Source organism: Rhincodon typus, chromosome 20 (genome assembly GCF_021869965.1).
Source record: "Rhincodon typus isolate 14 chromosome 20, sRhiTyp1.1, whole genome shotgun sequence".
NCBI classification, from domain to species: Eukaryota; Metazoa; Chordata; class Chondrichthyes; order Orectolobiformes; family Rhincodontidae; genus Rhincodon; species Rhincodon typus.
Genome location: NC_063351.1, coordinates 48307494 through 48325767, shown reverse-complemented (window position 1 = coordinate 48325767; position 18274 = coordinate 48307494). Strand labels below are relative to the sequence as shown.

Genomic DNA, 18274 nt, shown 5'->3' with positions numbered 1-18274 from the left:
GTGTTCTCAATTGCTCCTCACTTGACAAGCCCTTTATTCCTGGAATTATTCTTGTAAACCTCCTCTGGATCCAAGGCCAGCACATCCTTCCTTAGATATGGGGCCCAAAACTGCTCACAATATTCCAAATATGGTCTGACCAAACTATTCATAAATTACATCTTCTGAAGCCTGGTGGCCTGCTGAATGGTTGTCCAGCTGAGCAAGTATCATTGGTTATATGCAACTTATGTGTCTCTGAGGAATCATAGAGGAGTCAATACCCACCTCTTCAAGGGATTTCATTTTTCTCTTTGAATCCACTCAAGCTCCCTGAAGGTTAGAGTGAAGATCTCAAGCAGCCTGGTCTGGTGAAGAATGAAGTAGTTAATGTGGCTTGGCACTTTGAAATTGACCTGTTGCTGAAATTTTTTCTCCCCGCTGCCCCAAAACTCCATCACCTTCCCATCTTCAGGAGATCATGATAACCTAACCCTCTTGAATGTTTACATTTCTGTGGAAAAGCAAAGCTAGAGGCCATTGATATTAATGTAGCCACCAAGAAATCACACAGGGACTTTGGAATTAACCACTTTACCTAGAGAATGGTGAGATTGTGGAACTTGCTACGAAAAGATGTGATTGAGGCAAATAGTATAAATGCATTTGAAGGGAGCATACATATACAAATGAGAGAGTAGGAAGTAGAGGGTTATGCTGATAGTTCAAAGAGAAAAGACAGAGGGAGGCCTAGAATGGAATGTAAATGCCAGAAGGGATTGAATGGGCCAAGTGACCTGTCTTTTTTGTATATTTTATGCAATTCTTTCTAAGTGTTATGTTTAGCAAAATCTGATGAGTTTCAACATTGAAATTTTACTTACAGTAAATAGCAAGCCTCTTTGCAAACTTTCTGAAATTAGTAAAACTAATAGTAGAACTAGTTACAATGAGTTATGCTTTCATTTTTAAAATCAAATCAGTATAAATGAGCAAAACATAATGGGTCCAGGGTCTATATCTACAGTGTAACCAGGTAACCCTACTCAATCTCTGTTTCCGTCCCTGGAACAGTTGCTTTGGACAAGAATGCACTTATAATTTGTATATTCAGTGAAGCTGGTTTTAAAATGAAACATATCAAAAAACCAAAAATAGATATATTTTAGTCTTTTTAATAGCCTGAATGAAATTCTCCCAACATTTTTCTGCTTAATTTTTGAGTGATGTTTATCGAGTCTGGCAATAGCCCTGCATGTCAAATATCCAATCCAATTGTTTTAATGTGATGTCACATATATTAGGATCGAAGTCAAATTTTTTACTTTAATTCAGTTTCATCTCAAGTAAGCTGTTTTAAGATGTGCTGCCATTTGCCAAAATAGAACTGATCTCAAGAGGGTTGTATTTTATTATACTGTGTGCTAAGTATATTATTTGGCAACAGGAGTGGGAAAGGAAGAAAGGAAAGTGTCGACCAAGAGTCCAGCAATCTTGAGGAAAGTAACTGGTCAGAAATGCTGGATTACATGAAGTGTTTGCAGCACCATATTACACTGCCAAACATTAACTTCGCATGCTAGAGAAAAAGGAAATAGAATTTGAGTCATATGTTAAAACAGCCAAAGCCAAGAAGACAAAACCTTCCCCTGGTTTAAATGAGATAGACTACTAACATTTTATTTTAAAGTTAGAGTGAGTTTTCCAAAAAATTATTGCAAAGTTAAAACAAGTGTTGATTTAAACCTGTATTAAAGGCCTTTTTTGCGCCTATGAACTACACTTCTGATATTATTTGTAAACTTTAATCCTTCTGGTAAGGTGGAACCCTTTCATTCACTCATTGGATTTGAATGTCATTTTCATAGAACATAGAACATTACAGCACAGTACAGGCCCTTCGGCCCTCGATGTTATGCCGACCTGTGAAACCAATCTGAAGCCCATCTAACCTAAACTATTCCATTATCATCCATATGTTTATCCAATGACCATTTAAATGCCCTGAAGTGGGCGAGTCTACTATTTTTGCAGGCAGGGCATTCCACGCCCTTACTACTCTCTGAGTAAAGAACCTACCTCTGACATCTGTCTTATATCTATCACCCCTCAATTTAAAGCTATGTCCCCTCGTGCTAGCCATCACCATCTGAGGAAAAAGGCTCCCACTGTCCACCCTATCTAATCCTCTGATCATCTTGTATGTCTCTATCAAGTCACCTCTTAACCTTCTTCTCTCTAACGAAAACAGCCTCAAAACCCTCAGCCTTTCCTCATAAGACCTTCCCTCCATACCAGGCAACATCCTGGTAAATCTCCTCTGCACCCTTTCCAATGCTTCCACATCCTTCCTATAATGCGGTGACCTATAATACTCCAAGTGCGGCCGCACCAGAGTTTTGTACAGCTGCAACATGACCTCATGGCTCCGAAACTCAATCCCTCTACCAATAAAACCTAACATACTGTACGCCTTCTTAACAACGCTATCAACCTGGGTGGCAACTTTCAGTGATCTATGCACATGGACACCGAGATCTTTCTGCTCATCCACACTACCAAGAATCTTACCATTAGCCCAGTACTCTGTATTCCTGTTACTCCTTCCAAAGTGAATCACCTCACACTTTTCCGCATTAAACTCCATTTGCCACCTCTCAGCCCAGCTCTGCAGCTTATCTATGTCCCTCTGTAACCTGCAACATCCTTCCGCACTATCCACAACTCCACCGACTTCGTTGTCATCCGCAAATTTACTAACCCATCCTTCTACGCCCTCATCCAGGTCATTTATAAAAATGACAAACAGCAGTGGCCCCAAAACAGATCCTTGAGGTACACCACTAGTAACTGAACTCCAGGATGAACATTTCCCATCAACCGCCACCCTCTGTCTTCTTACAGCTAGCCAATTTCTGATCCAAACCGCTAAATCACCCTCAATCCCATGCCTCCGTATTTTCTGCAATAGCCTACCATGGGGAACCTTATCAAACGCTTTACTGAAATCCAAATACACCACATCAACTGCTTTACCCTCATCCACCTGTTTGGTCACCTTCTCGAAGAACTCAATAAGGTTTGTGAGGCACGACCTACCCTTCACAAAACCGTGTTGACTATCCCTAATCAAATTATTCCTTTCTAGATGATTATAAATCCTATCTCTTATAATCCTTTCCAACACTTTACCCACAACCGAAGTAAGGCTCACTGGTCTATAATTACCAGGGTTGTCTCTACTCCCCTTCTTGAACAAGGGGATAATATTTGCTAGTCTCCAGTCTTCTGGCACTATTCCTGAAGACAATGACGACATAAAGATCAAAGCCAAAGGCTCTGCAATCTCCTCTCTAGCTTCCCAGAGAATCCTAGGATAAATCCCATCCGGCCCAGGGGACTTTTCTATTTTCACACCTTCCAGAATTGCTAACACCTCCTTATGAACCTCAATCCCGTCTAGTCTAATAGACTGTATCTCAGTATTCTCCTCGACTACATTGTCTTTTTCCTGTGTGAATACTGACAAAAAATATTCATTTAGCACCTCTCCTATCTCTTCGGACTCCACGCACAACTTCCCACTACTGTCCTTGACCGGCCCCAATCTTACTCTAGTCATTCTTTTATTCCTGACATACCTATAGAAAGCTTTAGGGTTTTCCTTGATCCTACCTGCTAAAGACTTCTCATGTCCCCTCCTGGCTCTTCTTAGCTCTCTCTTTAGGTCCTTCCTGGCTAACTTGTAACTCTCAAGCGCCCTCACTGAGCCTTCACGCCTCATCTCTACATAAGCCTCCTTCTTCCTCTTGTCAAGAGATTCAACTTCTTTAGTAAACCACGGTTCCCTCGCTCGACCACTTCCTCCCTGCCTGACAGGTACATACTTCTCAAGGACACGCAGTAGCTGTTCCTTGAACAAGCTCCACATTTCAATTGTGCCCAGCCCCTGCAGTTTCCTTCTCCATCCTATGCATCCTAAATCTTGCCTCATCGCTTCATAATTGCCTTTCCCCCAGCTATAACTCTTGCCCTGCTTTATATACCGATCCCTTTCCATCGCTAAAGTAAACGTAACCGAATTGTGGTCACTATCACCAAAGTGCTCTCCTACCTCCAAATCTAACACCTGGCCTGGTTCATTACCCAGTACCAAATCCAATGTGGCCTCACCTCTTGTTGGCCTATCTACATACTGTGTCAGGAAACCCTCCTGCACACATTGGACAAAAACTGACCCATCTGAAGTACTCGAACTATAGCGTTTCCAGTCAATATTTGGAAAGTTAAAGTCCCCCATAACAACTACCCTGTTACTTTCGCTCCTATCCAGAATCATCTTTGCAATCTTTTCCTCTACATCTCTGGAACTTTTCGGAGGCCTATAGAAAACTCCCAACAGGGTGACCTCTCCTTTCCTGGTTCTAACCTCAGCCCATACTACCTAAGTAGACGAGTTGTCATCAAACATCCTTTCTGCCACTGTAATACTGTCCTTGACTAACAATGCCACACCTCCCCCTCTTTTACCACCTTCCCTGATCTTACTGAAACATCTAAACCCCGGAACCTGCAACAACCATTCCTGTCCCTGCTCTATCCATGTCTCCGAAATGGCCACAACATCGAAGTCCCAGGTACCAACCCATGCTGCAAGTTCACCCACCTTATTCCGGATGCTCCTGGCATTGTTCTATGTTCTATGTTCTAAATTTAACTAACTTTTCCATTACCACTTTTGGAGTAATTTTCCCTGAAGTCACTGCTTCTTGTGGAAACATCCATAGTCATTAAAAGATATTAGCTCCCATTCCTGGTTTTCAGTAGGATCCAACACAACCTATTAAGACCCTGCTAAACAGTTCTTCAAAAGTTGGTATTAGAATTAAAGCTACAGGCTTTCTTGAGGGTTGGGGTTTCCCCACCACCTGACACGTATGTCATGTCTGACAAAACTTGACGACATCTTTTTGCAATCCTGGTCAACGAAAACATTTTAATATTTTAGCCTCTTGTTTACATAATACCTACTGTTGAAATTTCATTGCCTGTCTTATGGCTAACTCATGTTCTCCAATTTCTTTACCTCTCTGGAGTTCAAATTATTTTACATAGAACATAGAACAGTACAGTACAGGCCCTTCGGCCCACGATGTTGTGCCGACCTATTATCCTACTAAGATCAAACTACCCTGCATACTCTACATTTTACTATCCTCCATGTGCCTATCCAAGAGTCGCTTAAAAGTCTCTAAAGTATCTGACTCCACTACCACTGCTGGCAGTGCATTCCACACGCCCACCACTCTCTGTGTAAAGAACCTACCTCTGACATCTCCCCTATACCTTCCTCCAATCACCTTAAAATTATCTCCCCTCGTAATTGTCATTTCTGCTCTGGGAAAAAGTCTCTGACTATCCACTCTATCTATGCCTCTCATCATCTTGTACACCTCTATCAAGTCCCCTGGAATTTTAATTCCATCTCCCTCTGTCTTTATCCCTCCATTTCTGTTATCTTCTACTTTTCCTTAATTTCAAGGCTTTTTTATTTCTCTTTCTCAAAGCCCATTCATTTTTTTCCCTATCTGTATCTGAGCTGATTCCAGTTGTGACATCCCATTTTCAGGTTCCTGTCTTCCAATGTTGGATAATCATCTGAAGAATCTCATTAATATGACATCCTGCTTTTACTTCTATATTCAGTTTATCTGCAAGCTCTCTTAGTTTGGCCTTAGTCAAAGATTTCAAATCATTCACTGCTGTTTTCTGTTACTTCAAGAAAAATCATAGTAACATGTAAAGCCATCTTCGAATTCCCATGCCATAAACATCATCACAAATTTTGTCCAGTACCACCACATACCCATTAGTTTAAAAAGAAAGACACAGATCCCTCATAAATCCAGTTAATTCAAATATCCCAGATGGGTTCCCAAACATTATGTTCCCAGATGATGTTATCACTAGACATATCAGATCCTAGACTGAAACATGGCTTGATAAATCATAGTGAGGTTTTTTTTTAGTATTAATTTTAAAGTGGTCTCTCACTAAAATATAAGTGCATAATGCTTCAGATTTGGGTTAAGTAATAAAACAGAAGTTTATGATTCAAAAAATGAAGATGAAGTAAAACAAAAAAAGTTGTTTACATATTTAAAGGTTTTGAAACATGGTAAAAATACAATCCCATTAACCCCAACAGCACCCAATTGTGATACTCATATCAGATAGAATGCCCTTCTCTATCCCACTTAGCTGTGATTTCAGTTCCCACTAAGAGTCTGACAGCCTGTCCTTGATTCCTCATATAATTCAGCGTAGACTCTCTAAGCTTCAAATAAATCCCATAGGGTTTTAACCAAACACTTATGGTGTGGAAATTTTAAACTAAACACCTTACTCTACAGTAACATACTTCTAAAAATTCTAAACTACCTTCTCCTTTTCTCAGGACAACTGCTTTATACATCCAACTTAGCCACAACTTCTACAGAACCGCCCAAACTAAAACAAAAAAGCACAAGTCCCCAAAAAGATCTAGAATCTTCTGTCTGAAAGCTTAATGCACTGCACTGTTTGCTTTGTTCTCTTATAAACTATCCCAATGTAAACCAATCCCCAATAGCCTCCAAAACTAACTCTCTCAAACTGTTTATTTAAAAATAACGATGGCTACAGGAATATTGTGGAAGTGCCAGTGTCAGACTGGGGTGGACAAGGTCAGAAGTCACACAACAACCGGTTATTATACAACAGGTTTATTTGAAATCACAAACTTTCAATGCACTGCCTCTTCAACTTCACCTGATGAAGGGGCAGTGCTCCAAAAGCGTCTGATTTTAAATAAACCTGTTGGACTGTAACTTAGTGTCGTGTGGCTTCTGTCCTTACAGAAATATTAACAAGTTACTCATTAAACCCCTTAAGACACACAAAACCAATGCGCCAATAGTTCGAAGTCAAAAATCTAAGCCCAAGAGTAAACGATATTGAAAATGTATATAAATCACATTTGTATCTCAACATTACTGGTGTGGGTACAAAGGGCCGAATGGCCTCCTTCTGCACGGTAGCAATTCTGTGAACAGGCAACGGAAGAATTGATTAAGTGTCCCATTGGTTTGCTTGATAACATTCTTTGTGGCAGAATAACTCGTATTAAATCTACATTTCCTACATGTGCATGGGTTGCACTCTTCTCAAGAGTCTTCAGGTAGCGTCTATAAATAGTCCAAGTTTCAGAGTCATGCAGGAATCGGAAGGATGACTGCCTTATACACAAGGACCTTGGTATCACATGGATGTCACAGTTGAAGACTCATTTGGTTGTTTGTGACTTCAGCCCCATTTGCTGTGGCATACCACATTTGTTTGTGATATTTATAAATGATCAAGATGAGAATGTAGGAGGGATGATAAGTACGTTTGTGGATGACATAGATTGGCCAGGTGGTTGACAGTGAGGAAGAAGGTGTTAGGTTACAGGAAGATATAAATGGATTAATCAGATGGGCAGATTAGTGGCAGATGAATTTTAACCCTGATAAATGTGAGGTGATGCACTTTTGGAAGTGGGAACAAGACAAGGGAGTACTCAAGGAATAGCAAGATACTAGGTAGCTCAGAGGAACAAAGGGATCTCGGGGTTGTCCACAGATCCCTGAAGGTGGCAGGACAGGTTACTAGTACAGTTTAGAAGGCATACAGAATGCTTGTCTTTGTTAGTCATGGTATAGATAAGAGCAGAGGGGTTAAATTGAAGCTTACAGAACTTTGGTTAGGCTGCAGTACTGTGTGCAGTTCTGGTCTCCAGACTATAGGAAAGATGTGATTGCCTTGAAGAGGATGCAAAGGAGCTTCACCAGGATGTTGCCTGGAAGGGAGTTTTTCAGTTATGAGGAGAGACTGAATAATCTTGAGTTGTTTTCTTTGGAGCAGTGAAGGCTGAGGGGATTTTGATTGAGGAAAATAAAATTGACAGGCATGGACAGGGTGAACAGAAATTAGTTGTACCCCTTGTTGAAGGGTTACTAACATGGGGGCATCATTTTACAGTCAAAGACAGGAAGTTTAGAGGGAATTTGAGGAAATTTTTTTTTACCGAGAGGGTGGTGGGAATTTGAAATACATTGCCTGGGAGGGTAGTTGAGGCAGGAAACCTCGCAACCTTTACAAAGTATTTGAATAAGCACTTGAAGAATCACAACATTCAAGACTATGAACCCAGTGCAAGAAAGTAGGACTGCTGTAATCAGTCATATATTTTGATGGTACAGACTTGATAGGCCACAGGACCTCTTCAGTACTGTATGGTTCTGTGTAAGGGAAATGTTCCACATGTGGGAGGATTTCTCTGTTGATCTTAATGGTGGGATGGACCTGAACTTGACCAGCAATGGGTTGGTAAAGGATTTGAATCATCTTGAGGTTGAGGCTGAAACCAATTCTTCACTATGCTTCTGCAAAAGGTACTAAGTAACGTTTGAAAATTCTCCTCCAAGAGAACATGGATAACATTGTCATACTACCAACTCTCTTTTTGTGGCTCCAAGACTTGGATTATCTATAGACACCACCTCAATGCCCTTGAGAAGGACCATAAACACTCTCAGAGATGGAATCGCCACATCTGCTGGGAGGACAGGCATACTAACATCAGCATCCTTGAAGCAGGTAATAGCACCAGCATCGAGCCCATGATCATCTGAAAGCAACTCCACTGGGCTGGCCATGTGTTTAGGATGCTCGGGTTCCGACTGCCAAAGCAAATCATTTTCGCCCAGTTCAAGGAAGGCAATCAAATGAGGGGTGGACAAAGGAAGCATTTCAAAGACTCCCTGAAGGCTTCCCTCAAGAAATACACCATAGATGTTAACACATGGGAGACCCTCATTCAGAGAAAACCAACTTGGAGGAAGCCCTTGAATGAAGGGACACAATTCTTTGAGAACACCTGTTGGCAGGAGGAAGTACGGAAAAGGAATCCGTGAAAACAGTGACAGTGATTTCAAGGCCAAGGGCCACTTCCACCTTCCACATGTGACCTGCCACATGTCTGGTTGGAAATGCGGCTTAGGATTGGGTTTATCAACCACAGAACTCATGACTAGTGACGTGAAATTTCGAAGGTGGACAATCGTACTCATTAGTGAGTGATTGCCAACAGCAGAATTTCTTGTCTTTATTCGTTCATGGAATGTGGGCATCCTTGGTAGGTCCAGCATTTGTTGTCCTTAATTGCCATTAAACTGAGCAGGTTGCTATGCCATTTCAGAGGGCAGTTACGAATCAACCACCTTGTGGATCTGGAGTAAGGATGACAGATTTCCTTTCCCAAAGAGCATTACAGAACAAAACAGATTTTTGCAATTATCGCTGGCATTTTCATGTGCTCATTAATACTGAGATTATCTTTTAATTCCAGATTTCTTAACTGAATTAACCAACTAAATTCACCAACTAATGTAGTGGAATTTGAACCCATGTCCCCTGGTCCTCAAGGTTACTAGTTCAATGATATTAGCACTACTGACATGTCTCCAAGATGTTCAGCAGATAGCCTTGTTGCTCAATAGCCAGTTAATTGAGTTTACTTAAAGGCTGATGGTGAAATGAATTGACTCAGAACACAGGCATCATGACTACTGCCATTGCTAGGATTGATCTCCATATGCACTGAGGATGGTTACATGCATCAACATTAGAGACTGCCAGCCTAAAGTTTCTTGAAGGACAGGCATAATCCCACTTGCATCTAATGTTAGGTTAAAGAAGCCTAAACAATAATGCAATTAAAACTGACAGCAGCAGTGTCTAATATTCAATGTGTTTAAAATATTTAGTGCAAGTAGGGAAGTAAACATGGCAGAAAGGAATAGAAGAAAGAATATTGTTTATTTTCACTGCCGACTGTAAATGGAATATAAATTCTCAGGGCTCAAAACCACACGCAGTAACTCAATCAAATTCAGAGCTGTTCAATGAAGCAAAATCACTGCTCACAGTTAAGATCAGATTAAAATGATAATGTCAGTGGATGTTAGCTAATTATAACGGTTGGAAAAAGGAGATAACTGCCCTGCAGGATCCCAAGAGGATGGGTGGCTGCCGGGAAACCTGGGCTGTCTTTGAAGAATCGTTACACCGTAATGTATATATTGTCCTGAAATAGGAAAATAACTTGTTTGATCTTTCATACTGTTATTTACCCAATGAAAATCGGATTATTCTGCAACACTTGCCACAGCTGAAGTATTTAGATGTGCATAAAGCCAAGCATAGACTAAAATTTACACACAATTACTATACGTAATAACATTTCCTTAAAAAACCTATGTCCCATTTTTGGTGTTGTGAGTTTAATAATTCCATTTCTAATATTCTGCTTTTAGATTTAAAATAAGAAAATCTTGTGCAATATTAATAAACAAATGCTTAACATTTTTATAATTTTTTTTAATCTACCATTCTAACAGAAGCATACACTCACTATCACACATATTGTCAGTTCAAATCTGAATCAAATATTAAAATTCCATTTCTCAATAAGTGCAATAGGGGTGTTTGGCTGCAGTTGCAACTGGATATTAGTGTCAAGTTGGAGCCTGATCCCATTTTTTCAGCAGTTTGTGTTTTAATGACAGATGTGATTGTATCATTGTCACATTTATTACTCTACCTGATGGAATATGAATGGAGGACTGGTTAGGTTAGAAAGCAGCTTGCCTTTGGCAAACCATGTGGTACTTGTTTCCTGGCTTTCATTGGTCTAGCTCAAGAGTGATAGGGTTAATGTTGTGCAGTTGTCTATAATTTTAAGGAGAAGAAACATTTTTTAAGAACTGACTTTATGGGATAGGGTGTTACTGGCTAGGCCAGCATTTATAGCCCATCCTTTATGGGCCAAAGGACAATTAAGAATCACCTACATTGCTGAGGATCTGGAATCATACATAAGCCAAACCAAGAAAGGGCAACAGATTTCTTTCCCTTAAGGGTGTTAGTCTACTTTGATGACAGTGGCTGCATGGATACCATTAGGCAAGATTTTTACTGCATTTAAATTTCACTATCTACACCAGAGTATTAGCCTGGAGTTCTGAATTACCAGTCCATTGACATTATCCATATTCTACCGCCCACCCCCAAAAAAGCTATAGTCAATGTCCAGATGGAGATGAAAGGAACAGACAAGAATGGCAATTATAGGATTGTTGTTGTTAGCTTAGCAAAGCTACAACAGTCTACAGCTTATAGAAAGTTACTCAAATCATGGCAATTCCAAGAACAAAGCCTGAATTTTGCTGTTTTATTCCCATAGTGTCTCATTTCACACCACCCCCACCCCCTCCCCTATACACACACATGCAGAGTAAGTGCATAAAGTGTAATGTCCTCACATAGATAGGGAGAGGGTGCTGGAGCACTCTCAAGGGCTGTTGATACATAGACACAGGACAGAATCTTCCAGTTTTCATCCCCGTCAAAACAGTAGGACTATTATCAGTATGGTAACCTGACTTTTTGTTTTAAATGGATGGACTTAGCTGACTCTTTTAACTCAATAAGTTTAATAAGAATGGCATCCCACCTCTGGTTTGCCAAACTAAAAACTTCCACCCACATTCAAACACATCTCTTCTTGCTCAATGGGGAAGTGCTTTCCTAAGTGACAGTAGAACTGGCTCAGACTTAATTTTTCAGAGTTGTTTTGGGGTGATTTTCATCTGACATTTATTTTCATCTGGCATTCCTGTCCCTCATCGGAAGTGCAGTAAGAAACTGGGAACATCATAAGATCCTAGTTTTCTGTTGGTGATTTTCTAAGTCATATTTGCAATAATCTCTGTTGTTTTTGGTACATTCCCATAAGATCAGATTTCTTTTAAGAAAAGATCTTATTATGAAAAGCCAACGTACAAAAATGATTGGGAAAAGCATCCCTTTGTATTCAGCATGTTCCTGCTTTTTGGTTTTGTTTGAAGTAGAGTAATTTTGTTAGTCAGTTAGCCCATGATTGGACTTTTCAAGTGAAATGATATCATTAAATGTTACAAACTTTTACTTCTGAATCAGAAACAATTGTGGAAATTGGCATCCTTACCCACCAGCATCTTTGTTCTACGTACAAAATAGCCCATCTGTCACTGTGCTTACTGATACTGTTTTTCATCCCTTCACTTATAAAGAAACTGAGTCATGAGCAAATCAAAAATCAATTAGTGAAATGAAATAATTTTTACATTGATCACTGCTGTACATTAATGATCTTAGACCAATTGCCAAATTAAGCGTTTTGATTGGTCCTTAAATCAATATGTGAAAATGGAATGTTTTCTGCTAATGTTTACTGACCGTTTGTAAGCAGCATTATGAAAAATTGAGCTTTACCCTGCAGCCTTTTTCTTTTTCATTTCACATTCAATGGATTGCAAGTTGCTGTGCAGAAAATCTCATTTTCTCCAACACAAAACATTCTGCCATCAAAGATACACTGTTAACAAATAACCAACAATTCTAAAAATTAAATACAATTCTCTACTCCTTTGCTTTAAAATGCCTAGAGCTTTTTCCCCTAAATTAAGTAGCATTGCCCATTGTAAGGAACAGTATATCATAGTAAATGCCCACAGTGAAAAATGTGCAGTGCAGACTGTAGTAATTTTAGTTAAGATTGTCCAGATCAAATACATTTTTGCCAGAAAAATTGGCAATGTTTCCCTGGAGGACCATAAAGTGGTTTCATTTTGGCCCTGTAATCACTCAATATGTCCATTAGAAGTTCATTCTTTTTGTTTTGCAAACACAAATTTTCTCCTTTCCTTCTTCTCTTCTGTTACTCTGTTACCATGCCCAGTGGTTTTCTTTCCCTAAAAAAAGCTATTTTCTAATCAACCTGTTCAGAGAGGTTATTACACACCTTTGGAACAGGTGGGACTTGAATCTGAGTCTCCTAGCTTAGAGGTAGGGATACTGCCACTGTGCCGTAGGAGCTCTTAATATGTGAACTGAGATCTAAAGATTAGATTGTTCCTTTTGCTGCACCTATTAGGTTAGGGCAGAAGTTTCACTCTAACCTCACCATGATCCTGACCTATTGTCTGAGTCAAATTATTCTTTGTGATCTCCCAGGAGACTGTCAGCCAGTAAGTGGAAGATCAGCAAAGTCTACTGAGGGAAACAGTGGTGATGCTGCAGTGTAGCTAAACTCTATCTGCACTGGTGGTTGTTTCATTCCCAACTGCCTCAGAAATTTGAGTGATTTTTCCTGTCTCATGCTGGTAGAAGTCCCTGGAAGAGCAACAAGAAGGATGTGAAGTTTCACAATGGAGGGAGAGAACTGTACAGGGGTCTCCACTCTCTCTCTCTCTCTCTCTCTCTCTCTCACCCTCCCTTCATTCCCTGATACTTGCCTTCTCCAGGTCTCGTTGTCACTTGAGGCTCATGATGGAGCTCTTCTTCCACACTAACCTGAGTCTTCCTCATGTGCTGCACTGGGTCTGCTTTTACTGTAACCCAGTGTGTCCAGGAATACAGATATGTCCTATATCTTTGGTGTTAAGTTTGTCTTGATAACTTCCTAGTTGAAGCTATGAAGTTAAAAACCGAAAGAACTGCGGATGCTGTAAATCAGGAACAAAAACAGAAGTTGCTGGAAAAACTCAGCAGATCTGGCAGGATATGTGTAGAAAAAATCAGAGTTAACATTTCGGGTCCAGTGACCCTTCCTCAGACAGCATCAGAACATGGAGAATAGGGGGATGTTACCTTGCTTCTCCAGCAGGAATCCAGAGAGCAAGTGAACAGCCCTGAAATGTAGCCTTGTCAAGTGTGTGAGCTGGGTGCCTGCCCCTGTCCACAAAGGATCCCTGTTACAGCCTTTCAATGCAAGTTGTAAGTGTATGCTACAATGCAAATCTGTGCTTCCAGAGGGCATTGCCAGTGCATGGTAGAAGTGCCAGGATGACCTGATGGGTTGGTAGACATGATGCCAATGTCCATGAAGGAGGAGTGCACTGGACTCGTGGTCAAGGATCTTGCCCTGAGAATTTCTTGTCCAGTGTCCAACATGGAGATTGTTTGGAACAATTGATGAGCTCAATCTTCCAGACACTTGCTCTGGTTGCCTTGTTGAGTTTTCCATAATCTCAGGTTGTAAGGAAATTTACCCCCAATTAAATACTTCTGAAGCATAGTCATATCATGTAACGTAGGAACCTTTGTAGAAAATTTATGTACAGCAAGCTTCCACAAACTGCAAAGTGATAATAACCTGAGCTATAACCATTCAATGACACGAGAAATAATATCTCTCCACACTTCTTTGAAACCGTGCAATGGAATTTGTCCACCTGAGAGGGCAGATGAGTCCTTGGTTTAATATTTCATCTGAAAGACAGCACATCTGAAAACAGAGCACTCCTTCAGTACTGCTCTGGAGTGTCAGCCTAGATTTATGTGCACAATTCTTAAAGTGGGACAAAACCATAGTCAGTAAATTTAATCTGAACCATTTGAGACAATGGCCAGAAATTAGTTTGTGTAGTCTGTTGGATGGTGACCTTGCGTTGCATCTCTCCAGGAGGCTCTGTGCCATTAAGTATGATCTGGTACTTACCTGGATTCATCAGGCTGCCACATAATTCAAGGCCACAGTCAGACATCAGTCTCACCTCCCAAAAGCAAGCAAGCAATCAATCAGAGGCAGCTATCCAGTATTGACAGGACTGCATTGAGGCCTTCAGCAATGATTGGACTAGACTTCTGGAGACAGATAAGTGTGGGCAGAATTGGGATTGTGAGGAAGAGGTCACTGGCAAGGGGGAATGGGGTCCAGTCTCAGAGACAAGGTCAATGGCGTGGCTTTCAATGGTCCCACCGCCCTCCCCCACACCTCCCCCAACACCCCACCCAGCCTTCTGATGCACGCTCCCTTAGTCAGGAACTGAGTAGATGTGAATGAGCGGCACACAGCCACAACCTCCCCCTTCCCCCTTTCCCTGCTGATGCAGAGTTGCTTGAAAGGAAGCTGCATATGTGTAAATTAGCAACACCACCCCCTATTCTTCCCTAAGACTGTAGAAAAATTCCTGATGGTTTTCTGGATGGCTTTCAGGAGGTGCTGGATGCCATATGAGTCATGTTAAATCCCCATGTCACCATAAAGCCCTGCTGGGCTCAGGATGATTGCTGCCTCAACACAATCAGTGTTGAGCCAAATTGACATCCTGCTGGTAGTGGGTAGTATTACCACATCAAGTCCCCCCCCCAACCCCCTCAATAGATGAGGGACTGTTTCCTGTCAGTGAGAACTGAATATAGGAACGCCCACCTGATTCTCCTGGCTCACCCAATCCCCATCATGCCTACGCTAATGGACTCCACTAAATTCTGCCTAATTTGTCTACAATGTTAGAAGAAAGATAGTTCTGTAATTGCTGAACTAAAATAAATGATCACTTGCTAAGAAAATTGATAATCTTTATTACCACGAGTGAACTACTTATTTCTTTATGATAGAAGTAGAAATTTGACAACTTCTGGAAGGATGTTTTGATGTTGTTATTGTTTACTTCCATAATACTATTTCACAAATTATTTTGGCAAAGACTAAAGTGAGTTCCAGTAGAGCATTATACAGCTGATTTATTGAGGTGAGGAAGGTTCCAGGATAGTACCAAGCACAGGTATTGTTAAAAAAAAATTGGCGATTCGTTATCCTGAATGCTTTGCAACACATAGATATCAGACCATAACATATAAACATAAAAGGGAATCAGGATTCATTTAAACTCAGCAGCTAAAAATATCTGATGAATGAGAATGAAGGAATACAAAAGTGTGCTGCGATCATGCTGGCAACTGTAAGCTGTGATTTCCCACCCTCTTCTCTTTGGAAAACTCCTGCCCTAGGGGCCCATCCATAGCTTGCCATATATAAATAATTAGATTGAATCCTGGAAACTCTGGCAGGGTCAGGTTTGTTGCACTTTAGTGAGTGCAGTACTCCCTGAACTCCGTGGTCCTTCCAGTTCAGCATCAGGACTGGATAATTGCGATTTAAGAAAACACAACAAAATGATATATAGCATGCATATTTAATAATTCTGAACTGAGCTTCAATGGAGGAGTGTTCTTTCCTAAACATCCTATTGTTTTGGATGCTCAATTGGATTGACCAGTAATTGTGCTGTTTTCTTCCCTTGACATAGGCTGGTTACGAATTGGTTTCGGCTGATGGAAAAAGCCTGCAAAACGTCACACATCGACAAGCAGTGGACATAATTCGACGATCTTACAGTAACAAATCTCTAGATCCAATGGTGTTGGTTGTTAAGGTCCCTAAGAGCAGCTGAAGACTAAATCATTTAGGACCATGATGGACTGTTGGCATATAAATTGGGACGATCGCACATTACAGGCATTTTTAAATCACAAGTGTCTTTCAACAGCACTTCAATTCATTTGAAATCTGACCCACTTTACAGCTGATTTTAAAATAAATTTACAAAAGATTTCAAACAGTGGATGGACGCTGTTTTACTTCATTATTCAAAACAAGGAAATGGATCATTACTTTCTCAACATATGTATCCCAAAACAGAATATGACATAGTTCCTTCTTCAGATGATCATTAAATCATTTTATAAAAAACGTATTCATTTTCATTACAATGCACCATTTATTTAAAGTGTTTGCCTTTACTTTCATCACATGATTTATCTGCACCATTAATCTACCATTTTGTTTTGCGCAAGGATTCTACACAACTGTGCTGCCAGGGGTTTTCATTTTTTTTTAATAATTGCTGCAAATGACTATGGCACAATTGTGGCATCTCCAAACTGCAACTTGTAAGTTTCCATTCACTCAGGTTTAGAAGAACAGTTGGATATTAAGATAATCTCATAATTGTTCACTAATATTTCTCCTTGAACTATCCAGACTACTGCAGAAAACTTCTTGTAACTGTAGTACTGAGAAGCTGCTGCTTCTCACTGACATAAATGGAAGAGGATTCAAGTAACTTGGTGCTTTTCTGTAAAGTCCAACTCACTCCCATGCACTTTTCCCCTGTAACTCATGCAGTATCTGCATAAAATCTTTGTGATACTGCCAAAATGAAAGGTTTACCACTGTTAGAAAAAGAAAATGTACAGGTCATAACTTGGTGGAAATTGCAGAACTTCACATCATAAGGTCACTTGATCTGTGTCTTTTTACATTTAAATTATTACAGTAAACTTTGTGTTATGTGACTGTACCAACCAAATTTTTCTACTAACTGGAATACCTGGTAGCTTTGATTCTTTCTAAAATACACAGTCATTTCCTGTATTCAGGCAATGCATTCTTTTTTAAAAAATGCTAATAATGATAATAGTTGATCGTAAATCTGAAGAAGTTGCTCTTAGGCTTTACATTAAAATAAGTAAATTATTGGTCAGAGATAGTAGGAAATGCAGATGCTGGAGAATCCGAGTCAACAAGGTGCAGAGCTGAATAAACACAGCAGGCCAAGCAGCATCATAGATGTTTTCCTGCTGTACTGGGACCTTTGACTGCCCAGCTATGTCCTATCTCTCTGTAACCCCTCTCAAAAATAAGTGTGGCAACTTGTCATGTGTCTGGAGTGATGGGACTCCCCATTAACTGACATATTTGATTAACTGTCACCATCATTCCCGAGCATGTTGGATAGCATAGATTTTAATGTACTTTATTAATACAGATTAAGTCACATTTTATCCATCATAAATTAAAGACACCCCCCCCCTCCCCAAACCCCTGTCACCAATATACCCCCTAATGTTTTTGGAGTTCACTGGGGTTTTATTTAAGTGTATGTGGTCCATCAATGTTTTCTGCATGGTCTGGCATGCACAGTAACTTGAAGGGCTGACTTGTACACAACTTCTGCAGGAACCTTTGGGTTATTGTGCAGCCACATAGCTTAGTGGGAACATTGAATACAAGGTGAAGGACAATCAAATCAAATTACATATTCCGGATTATTGTTCAAATCCAAAATTTTAACAATGTCACCCCAAATTGTGTTACTCTTTTTCACAAATCTTACTGAGAATAAGCATTGAACAAATGTGAACAACTAAGAAAATACAGATAAGTGAATCTTGTTTGGTTCAGACTTCCTCAATTCAAACCCCAAATAATCATAAAAACTGAAAGAACAGTGAATGCTGTAAATCAGGAACAAAACAGAGGTTGCTGGAAAAGCTCAGCAGGTCTGGCAGCATCTGTGAAGAAAAATCTGAGTTAATGTTTTGG

At 40.2% G+C, this 18274-nt stretch overlaps 1 protein-coding gene across 1 annotated transcript in view; it reads left to right on the top strand.

The window, feature by feature from the left end:
* pdzd7a (PDZ domain containing 7a) overlaps nucleotides 1-16638 on the top strand; it is a 101642-nt gene extending 85004 nt beyond the window's left edge. Inside the window, exon 16 of the mRNA XM_048608931.1 lies at nucleotides 16197-16638. Coding sequence (XP_048464888.1) covers nucleotides 16197-16340 — 144 coding nt within the window. The 3' untranslated portion in view covers nucleotides 16341-16638. The remainder of the gene's footprint in view (nucleotides 1-16196) is intronic.
* Nucleotides 16639-18274: the final 1636 nt, after the last annotated feature.